This window comes from Musa acuminata, chromosome BXJ3-9, assembly GCF_036884655.1.
Source record: "Musa acuminata AAA Group cultivar baxijiao chromosome BXJ3-9, Cavendish_Baxijiao_AAA, whole genome shotgun sequence".
Lineage (NCBI taxonomy): Eukaryota > Viridiplantae > Streptophyta > Magnoliopsida > Zingiberales > Musaceae > Musa > Musa acuminata.
This window is the reverse complement of record NC_088357.1, coordinates 38,485,289-38,496,448: the sequence shown is the minus strand read 5'-3', so window position 1 is coordinate 38,496,448 and position 11,160 is coordinate 38,485,289. Positions and strand designations below refer to the sequence as shown.

Genomic DNA, 11,160 nt, shown 5'->3' with positions numbered 1-11,160 from the left:
TATGAAAGCTTGTAGGTCTGGTAGCTTGTATATTCTGCAGGGAACTACTGTCACAGGTTCAGTTGCAGTTTCGTCATCATCATTGTCTGATTCTGACATCACCAAATTATGGCATATGCGTTTGGGTCATATGAGCGAGAAAGGTTTGAGCATATTGAGCAAAAGGGGTCTACTTTGCGGACAGAGTACTGGGCCACTTGACTTTTGTGAACACTGCATTTTTGGAAAGCAAAAAAGAGTCAGCTTCAATTCTCCGGCAGTTCACAAAACGAAAGGTACTCTTGACTATATTCATTCAGACCTTTGGGGTCCAGCTCAAGTTCAGTCTAAGGGTGGTGCCAGGTATATGTTGACTTTCATTGATGATTATTCCAGGAAAGTTTGGGTTTATTTTCTAAAGCATAAAAATGATGTTTTTCTAACCTTTAAACAATGGAAGGCTTTGATTGAGAAGCAAACATGTAAATAGATTAAGCGGCTTCGAACAGATAATGGCATGGAATTTTGTGAAGGTGACTTTGAAGAATTCTGCAAAAATGAAGGAATCGTTCGGCATCGCACTGTTAGGATGACACCTCAGCAAAATGGTGTGGCTGAACGTATGAATAGAACACTCTTGGAGAGAGCGAGGTGTATGATCTCAAATGCAGGGTTGACAAAAGACTTTTGGGCAGAGGCGATTAATATGGCCTGTTACGTTGTCAACCGCGCTCCTTCTGCAGCACTTAACTTTAAAACTCCAGAGGAAGTTTGGTCAAGTACTCCTGCTGATTATTCTGATTTTAAAATTTTTGGGTGCCCAGCATACATGCATGTAAATGAAGGAAAATTAGAGCCTCGGGCTAAAAAGTGTATTTTCCTTGGGTATGCTTCTGGGGTGAAAGGATACAGATTATGGTGTCCTGATCCCAAATCCCCAAAATTTATAATCAGTAGAGATGTTACTTTTGATGAATTATCTATGCTATCTTCTAAAGAGGAATCTACTAGTTGTACAAATGATAGTGCGCAGAAGCAGGTGGAGCTTGAGATTGGTAGTTCAGATTCTTTTAAGTCGAACTCTTCTACTCAAAGAATGCCAGTAGGTGGTCCCGAGTCTACTGACGCAGATGATCCAGAGGAAGAGCAATATTCCATAGCCAAGGATAGACCACGGAGAGATATTCGACCACCACAAAGATATGCAAATTTGGTTGCATATGCTTTGTTTGTTGCAGAAGAGACAAGTGAAGTTGGTGAGCCTACTTCCTACTCAGATGCAGTTTCTTGTGATAATTCCGCTAAGTGGTTGATTGCTGAGGGAAAGGTCCTTGTTCAGAAAATTTATACGAAGGACAATCCAGTTGATATGCTTACGAAGCATGTTCCGGTTTACAAGTTCAAGCAGTGCTTGGAATTGGTTGGTGTTCATTGTTGGTGATTGCCCGTTGGGGCTTTTGTGAAGAAGGTGGAGCAAGTTTTGTTGGGACATGCCAAGGTGGAGATTTGTTAGTTTGGCAAGTACCATAGTCCCACATCGGGAAAATCAGACTTGTTGTCTCGTCTTGGAACTATAAATAAGGGCCTGAGCTTTGATGTTAGACACACCACGAGAAGTACCACACACACCACAAGAAATACAGCAGGCATCACAAGAAAACTTGCTTATGGTTTGAAGTCTTCTTGTTTAGGAAGCTGAAGGTGTTTTATGGCCTAGGAACATTTCCTAAGGCATTTGTAAGTGTCCCTCTTTTATAATAGTAATTTGCTCCTCTTTCTTCCGTGGATGTAGGTCAAAGTCAATTGACCGAACCACGTATATCTGGTGTTCTGGTGTTTTATTTGTTCTTGTCGCTTTTATCTTTCTGCTTTATTGTCTTTGTTGTGTTACCAAAATTACCCTTTGGTAAATATCCTGGGGCTAGCTCTAACAACAAGTGCTGAATCATTGTAGCATAGATTTTATCTGGTCAAAAGGAAAGAAGTAATTTCCTTGATTGCTGTTTACCTTTATCTTGTTTTGAGGGAAACTTGTACTCTATTTAGTTGACTGCATAGAAAAATAATACATGGTTGCCAACTAGACGTGGATCGTGATTGTTTCAACTTTGAAAAGATTTTTCAGCCGCATTTTATTACCACAATTTCAACTGTGTTCATAGCATGATTAATGACATCTATTTATTTGGTTATAGTAGTGAAATTATTAATACCTCCACAGAGGAATCCACATGTTCTGGGTTTTACTTTTTCATCCATCATTTGTTTGTTCAGTACAAGAGATGAGCAAAAAGTATAAGGATTCAGTCTCTTTGTTTTGGGACAAAGATTAAGATCACAGAGGTCTCAGACTCTGCACACATACACCTTGTATACATCTTTTACTAGATCTACTTGCTGCAGAATTGGCTTCACAGAGCACATCTAAGACAGCAGCAACGGCAGGTTTTCGTCGCCATCGGCATCGAACAGACTACAATGTTCATTCTTCTTTGCCCACAAGACAATGTAGAGTCCTGCAAACATGAGGACCATTCCTGCTAGACTGCGCAAGGACAGGTTCTTCGATTAGTTTTCACTGTTCATAGTGTTGATGAATGCAGGACGTTAGCAATTGGAAGTAAATATCAGATCTAAATTGAATCACCCATGCAGTGTTTTGCAGGAACTATGTTTTCATCCATCAGGCATCAATAAATTGCTATGTTTTCAGTGTATGTTTAGGAGAGCCATAGATTAAGGTTCATAAGATCTCAAGCTCTTTCCTAATCACAAAACCTGAACCGATATCGAACATTAATCAGTCAGTACCTTCCAAGGGTAATGATCTGTCTTAAGAGAATGGCTGAAAGAACAACAGTGGTGACCGTTTGGATGGGGCTGAAGATGGCAACAAGGACTGGACCCTTCTTGATGATACACCATGTCTGAAATGTAATGCCTATGGCCGCCACTACTCCAATCTGCATGTCACAAGAAATAAGAACTGATCAAGCTGCTGCAGAGATGAGTTAGGATATAGTGTAGAGAATGGCACAGCACCAGACTGACAACTCCAGCAATGCTTGTGATGCTTAGGGTAGAAGAACCAGCATTGATCTTTCCTTCAGTCAGGAATTGCAGCAGTGCAGTGAGAAGGGAGCCCATCAAAGAAGTTATCACAACCAAAGATGTTGGTGCTGGGAATTCAAGCGTTGTTGCAGCCTGCAACAACAATACACTTTTGTTATGCCTCAATCAAACATGAACTCATTGCCTGTTCAACATATTGGCAGAATTGATTCCATTTAGTTTTCCTTGTCATATAGGTTGATATGAACAGTGACCATCCCATCAATTGTTGTTCATTAGATAGATCGAACCGGGCAATTTACTTGTTTGGAAAAGATTGAACAAGAAACCTAAGCAGCTAAAAACATTACTGAATGTTGAAGATTAAGATGTTACTGAACAAGTACCTGCAAAACAGTGGTGCAAGACTGGCTGATCGCCCCTGCTAAAAGACACAAGCAGCCTACTATCCAGTCATTGTAGATGGCGTTATCCAATGTCAAGGGCTTGGCCAAGGCAGCTGACAGATTAATGGTTGAACTTGGTGACTCAGATGGGCTCTGCAAGAAGCACATTGCCATGGTCCCAGTCAAGCACACCAAGGTTCCCATGACCTTGGCTCTACTGTACCAGCAACTTGCATCGAACTTCTCAAACCTGCAAATGCATGCATTGCCTGTCACCTCCAGCTTTTCTTCTCATGCTGTTAGAGTGTAAATTAAGTCTCAAATATCATAAAACATTTGACAGGTTTGATTCAACTTCTTGTCAAGGAATGCATTCTACATTGTGCAGTCCAACTATCTTAGAGTCATGCACTGATGCTTGCTTGATGTGGATGTTAGATTACGTGGTTTTATCTAATTAAATAAAATATATTATAAATCTGATTAAAATTTGATAGCGATTATTGGTTAATAAAATAAAAGTTCAATTATAGTAAAATTCCTGAGGAGATTAGGAGAGACTCTCTTAATTATCATCCTAAATCATATGCTGTTATATATAAAAAGACATGACTTCAAGAGATGATACATTAGTATTTGAGATTATATATATTCTCAATCTCCCTTGTAAGCTATCACTCATAGCAGTTCTATGAAGGATAGGAAGAGAAAAGAAGATATATTCTCAATCTCCCTTGTAAGCTATCACTCATAGCAGTTCTATGAAGGATAGGAAGAGAAAAGAAGACGAGTCTAATTCTCTTTACAAATCGATATCATTGTAACTTTTGGATTCAATGACGATGTGCCTACATATCATATAAAGGTTTTTTTGGATGATATCGAAAGATATATATCGTAAATATAATCTATCGTTATTTGATTTCAGTTTTTGGCATTAAAATTTTTTACATAATTGTAGTATAATTATGGTTTATGCTTAAAAATATTTATTAGCATCCTTCACTTTAGAAAATGTATTATTCAATTTTGATTTATGATACTTGAACAATCTATGTGTATTGTCTATCTTTTTTTCTATTTAGTCTATCCCATCACCTGCTTATAAGCGATTCGTTAATACATGTTAATACTATTTTATTGTTTCCTATTTGAGAGATTGCTATTCCTAAAATTAATAAAAGAATTGGTGAAGGTGAATAATAAAATAATATTGATGAACTTTCACATAATGTTAATATCACCGTTAATGATCTTATAGAACTACAACCGAAAGTTTTGAGAAGATGTCAAAGGAAAAAATGACCTATCAATTTTTATGATTGTGTGGTATATCTAAGAAAATTAGATTATAACATATAAATGAAAATGAACCCCTTGTCATATTTACAAGTCATGAAAAGAAATAATTATGAAAAGTGGTATGATGCAACGAAGGAAACATTAAAATTGATGAACTATAATGATATTTGAGAACTCATTAAATGACCTAATAATTGTAAAAGATTCAATTGTAAATGAGTCTGTAAAATAAAATGTAACTAAAGGGGTAATATCAAATGATATAAAACTAGATTTGTGACCAAAACTTTTTCTTAGAAAGAATGCATCAACTATAACGAGATATTTTCTTCCGTTTCTAAAAAGGACTTGTTGAGGATCGTCATGACATTAGTAGTTCATTATGATTTTAAGTTATATCATATGGATGTAAAATTAATATTTTTGAATGAAAATCTAGATGAAAAATCTATATGAAACAACTTGAAAGATTCATAAAAAAAGGAAAATGAAAGGTGGGCTTACAAAGTTAAGAAATCTATTTATGACCTTAAATAAGTTTTTAGGCAATGATATATAAAATTTAATGATACTATTACTTCTTTTGGACTTAAAAAAATACTATTGATTAGTATATATATCTAAAGGTTAGTAGGAACAAGTTTATTATATTGGTCTTATATGTGGATAATATTTTGCTTGCCAATAGTGATATTAGTTTCTTGTATGAAACAAAGATATTTTTTATTAAAAATTTTAAGATGATTAGTATGAATAAGGAAACCTATGTTATTGGTATTAAGATATTGATTGAGTTTTCGAGAGATTTAGTATATAACTTTATTCAACTAATAATATACATATTACAAGAGATGAAAGATTAGTCAAAACTAATGCCCTAAAAATGACATAGAATAGAATCAAATAAAAGATATTCCTTATATATGCACAATTGAAAGTCTATTATATACTCAAACTTGTATAAGATCAAATATCAATTTTGTAGTTGGAATATTAGATAGATACTAAAGCAACATAGGAATAAAATATTAGAAAGCTATAAAGAAAGTAATGAGATATCAATCGGGGATGAAACATTAGATACTCACATATAAAAGATCATATTTGCTTGAAGCGATAGGATATTCAAATGTTGATTTTGTAAATTGTCTCGACAATAGAAAGTTTACTTTATGATTTATATTCATATATAGCTAGATGAGTAATTTCTTGAAAAAGTATAAAACAATTGCTTATTACATAATCAACAGTGGAAGTCAAAATCTGTGACATATTTTAAGACCATAAATCACACTTTATGATTACGAAATTTTATTTTAGGACTTAGTGTGGTTGACTCAATTGCTAGACCGTTGAAGATATTTTATGATAATACCACAATAGTTTTCATTTTTAAAAATTATAAGTACTTTGGGAGTTCCAAGTATATCGAGATAAAGCACTTAGTAATTAGAGAAAGAATTTAAAAATAATAAGTATTAATTAAGAACCTGAGCATCACCTTAATAATTATTGATCAATTTATTAAAACTTTAAAGTCTAAAATATTTAAAGAATATGTTCTTAGAATGAGGCTAATGAGTAAGCTATAAAAGATATTTTTATTTAAATATCTTGTTATTATTTAAAGTTATTTATTTTTATTATCCTATTTATATTTATGTTTATGCATATTATAGTTAAATATAATAATAAGATTAATTTAATGATTAATTATAAAGGTCATTATGAATTATATTAGAAAAGATAAAATACAAGAAATGAAGTATGATATTGATGACATACAATCGCTATTACTTGCATTAGTAATTAGATTTAATGTAGTATTATTATGCTTATTGTGTTTATTGGGCTTATTGGCTTGTCTTAAAATTCATGATCATATATAAAATAATTTTTAATTTTTTTAAAATCTAATTAGATAAAATTATTTTTAAATAAATTTTTATTTATTTATTTTGATTTAAAAAAAATTATATCTTATCAATTAATAGGTTAAGTGGGAGAATATTAGATTGTATGATTCTATCTAATTAGGTAAAATATATTATAGATATGATTGGATTCTAATAATAATTATCGATTAATAGAAAGAAAATTTAATTATAGTAAGATATCTTACGAGATCAGATTGATAAGAGGGACTCTTCTAATTATTATTTTAGATCATATACTCTTGTCTATAAAAAGATAAGATCTCCTGATATTAATACATCAATTATTGAGATTATGGATATTTTTAATATCTCTTAGTCCATAAAAAATATCTCTTAATCCCTAATCTTATTGTTAAGTCTAATTCTTATTGTAAATCTACGTCAAAGAACAGTAAGAACCTGAGGCATGCTGCAATGATGAAGATAAGGCCAGGAGTCAGGTTAGGCATTGCAGAGGCAACATCCGGAGAAGCTTTCTTGATGCCCACCAAGTTAAGAGCTTGACATAAGGTTGCCCTGATGAGTTGCAGAAGAATCGCTACAAATCAAAAGGTCTGTTTTTTTGCTCATTCTACCCACCGTAGAATACAAGTACTTCCAACAGAGTCCAATACAGAACAAATGAGAAGGAAGAACCATACAATTTTATAATGAGGAAAACAAGAAAGGACAATCCATAATTTCAATTTTATCTATAAAAGAAGCTAAACAATTCTTTGTTAGATTAATATATTAGAAGCTGATTGATAAAAGAAAAGTTAGTGATTTCTATATCAAGAACACTTCAATTCACTGCTGATCATATTATAATTTATGTAGGCCAATAGATATAATAATGCTAACTCGAATCCTCTATATTTCCGCGTTTAACAAGTGATGCCAAGTAAAATGGAGATTATAGATAAATCTTGGCAAAGAAAACTTACCCTCCTAAGGCAATCAGAAAAAAATGAGATAGCAGAGTGGCACTCAATTTGGCCGGCCATTTCGTCCTGCATAATATGCATCAACTAATTAGGTTTCATTTGGATGAAAGAAGATAAAGTGAAAAAAAAAATGATATGACAATATATATTTTTTATTACAATTAGATACTCTTTTAATTTAACTAATAATATCGATCCTTATGATATTATAATAAATTAATGTTCTTATAAAAAAGGAATATCGATCTTGATTCATCCAAGTGGAATTTGACTCCAAACGGAGATTAGCGATAGGAATTGTACTCCTCATCGGAGAATTGGGATTGTAATTAACAACATACGATGGCTGTTTATGTTACTGTATCGCCCATTGGGTCGCAAATTTTGGTAGGATCAATGGTGAGAAGTATATTTTGATGAGGAGAGGGTGACTTTTATAACTTTCATGCTTCCGGTTAAATAGATATTTTTTATTTTTGAAAAAAAAATATTATTATGGAAAAGGAAAAGAAATGTAATTTTTTTATTTATTTTTGAAAAAAAAAATTTATAAAAGAAAAAGAAAAAGAAATGAAATATTGCAGACATACATACTTGTCGCAAACTACGGCGAAGGGGAGGAGGATGACACCGGTGACCAAGTTTCCCAAGATGGTGAGGAACAGCGGGTTGACGCCGGCGGCGAAGACGCCGTTCAAGAGCACCGTGTAGATGCCAAACATGATTTGCACTCCAAGGTTACCGGAGATGATGACGAATTCCTCCATGAATCCACCACCGCTGGAGGAGAACACATCTCTTTATATATTATATACTAATATTTTCTTATGAAATGAGAACAAATCAATTCTTCGTCAAATATAACCTTACGAATTATAATGAACAATAACAATCATTATTCTACAAACAAAATCATGCAATAACAATTAATATAGGCATACATACATCAAGTAGTATCTGATAGTGCATGCATTTTAATAGAAAATTAATAAATATTATTCTATGGAATGAGTTCTATATTCATGGATGATAGAGGAAATTTATATCATACTCGATGAAGTGATATTTTGAACATGTTTCTTCAATAATAAATGAAGAAATCATTCAAATACTGAAATCTATTTGCCCTTATAAAAGAAACATAATCATCATCATCGTATATCTCATGTGTATTCAATAAAACTATATAAAATATTATATAATAGATCATGCTTAACATACAACACGCGAGACTTGATCCGGTCCGTTGATAACATGAACCATATAGCTCCTTTCACGATGAGACTTCCAACACGGAGTGCTCATCGTACATCTCATGGTATAAATAATCATGTTATTATCATTCACTTCGACGTCAAATCTCAGTTAAACTTAAAAACCGGTAATCATTCTCAAATTCCATAACCTTAATTGACTTAAAATTCTAGTTAAAACTAATTGACTTCATTTCTGTCCATCGGATGTTGTGTCACTAAGATTACTGCTCCGAATCATGCTATGTATAGAGTATAATTTTGACACGAGCTGGGTTGACCCCATCTGACCGATCACAGCCTGATTCAAAGTCAAACTTGAGCTACATACAATAGACCCCTTTATTCAATTGACATACATAATCTAATTCAATATAAGACTCGAAATTTCTTCATATGTGACATAAAATAATTAAATTAACAATAATAAATAATCTAATTTAACAAAAGGAAACATGCACTTTATAAAATTCGATCAATTAGTAGCATGCTTCAAGATAATTAAACCAATCTTAAGGAATAATCTGATTTATAACGAAACTCAATTAATAATTGAAATGCTTCAAAATAATTTACTTCAGATTTATGATTAACTCATAAACCTCATGAAATTCATTACTTACTGATTACTAATCATAATTTAAGGTTTAAATTAATAAAATGACATCATGATTTTGAAAATATGATATTATTTTAATATCTAAATTTTCAAGAAAACTAAAACAGCCAAATGTAAACCAAAATTTTCAACTAAAAAGAAAAGAGAGACTACCTATCTCTCGTCGAAGGCAAAGGTCTCTCTTTTATCCACTTTGTTGTCGTTGCTAGGCTCCTCGAGTGGCTTGACCAGCATTATATAGGAGAGGAGGAGGAGGGAGGGTGGGCTTCCATCGAGGAAAGTAACAATATTTTCTTATTTATGGAGAGGAAGGAGGGCTCCCCTTAATGAAAGTAAGAATATTTTTGTCTTTATGAAGTAGCTTAAGTAGCCAACAAAATTAAATTAGGAAATTTTAATTATTTATTATTTTTAATTATGCTATATAATTAAAAAGTTTATTAATTTAAATAAGATTAAATTTAATAGGTAATTTACCAAAAAAATTAAAAATATAAATTTATCATATGTCGCCCATATTTGGTTTCAAGGGATATTCTTTTTTTTTTTTTTAATCTCAATAATGTCATTGAATCAGGTTATTTCAAGCCACATATCTAAAGGATGGTTCGGTCCCATTTAGATGATTCAGATCAGATTACTTTAAATCGGGTTGAGTTTGGTCATAAAGGATTGGGTTGGACTTTGTTGAATCTACGAATGAGTGCAATCGAATATAATCAAGATATTTTTTTCAAACCAATTCATAATTCTATAGAACCATTAGTATATCATTATAAGATATTTAATATTATGCTTTTTAATTTTTATGATTTAGGATGAATAAATTTTTAAAGAGGATGCTTTTGGGTTGAATTGGTGATCGAATACAATCCATTGAATTTTCATCAAATCTATCCAAATTTCTCCAAAACTATGATGAGATGATAATATGTTTAGTATCTTTTTCTTATTTTTCTTATAAATTTAGATTAATTAATTTTTAAATGATATTTTTAAGTTGAATTTATTATCGAGTATAACTCTTTAAATTTTCACCGAACCTATCAAATATTCTCCTAAGCTACTAGGATGAGATGCTAATATTTTTATTATTATTTTTTCTATTTTTATATGAATTTAGAATGATTAATTTTTAAAATATAATATTTTTATATTGAATCTGTAATGGAGTGTAACTCTTTGAATTTTTACCAAATGTATCGAAACTTTTTCGAAACTACTAGAGTGAGATACTAATATATTTATTATTATTTTTATTTTATATAAATTTAGGGTGATTAATTTATAAAATAGCGTATTTTTGCATTGAATCTATGATTGAGTGTAACTCTTTAGATTTTTATCAAATAGTATAACTAGGATAATTAATATTTATAATTAATTTTTTTTATTAAATCTATGATCTAGAGTAACTGAAGTGTAATTTAAGTTGATTTTTATCAAACTAATCTAAACTTCTCCAGAACTACTAACACTTGATTCTAAAATATATAATATTATTTTTTAATTTCTTATGAGTTTATGGTCATTAAGTTTCAAAATAGGATATTTTTTAGTTGAATATATAATCAAGCATAACTTGAGTTAATTTATAATAAACTAATCCAAATTTCTCTAGAACCACTAGCATATTATTATAAAATATTTAACATAACTTTTTTCTATTATGATGGATTAAGAATA

The 11,160-nt window shown here is 31.5% G+C and overlaps 1 protein-coding gene across 1 annotated transcript; it reads right to left on the bottom strand.

The window, feature by feature from the left end:
• Window positions 1-2,403: 2,403 nt before the first annotated feature.
• On the bottom strand, window positions 2,404-8,369 carry LOC135649061 (WAT1-related protein At4g16620-like). The gene is made up of 7 exons (XM_065167159.1): window positions 8,197-8,369; window positions 7,603-7,668; window positions 7,076-7,192; window positions 3,438-3,687; window positions 3,022-3,183; window positions 2,791-2,942; window positions 2,404-2,524 (listed from the first exon to the last, which is right to left on the bottom strand). Exons 1-7 carry the CDS (start codon window positions 8,367-8,369, stop codon window positions 2,404-2,406), a joined length of 1,041 nt encoding a protein of 346 aa, XP_065023231.1.
• Window positions 8,370-11,160: the final 2,791 nt, after the last annotated feature.

Coding starts and splice junctions, on each gene's coding strand:
- LOC135649061 (XM_065167159.1), bottom strand. CDS start 8,369: ATGGAGGAATTCGTCATCATCTCCGGTAACCTTGGAGTGCAAATCATG. Junction 3,688..7,075: donor ATCATTGCAGCATGCCTCAG/GTTCTTACTGTT, acceptor ATGCATTTGCAG/GTTTGAGAAGTTCGATGCAA. Junction 3,184..3,437: donor CTTGCACCACTGTTTTGCAG/GTACTTGTTCAG, acceptor TTGTTGTTGCAG/GCTGCAACAACGCTTGAATT.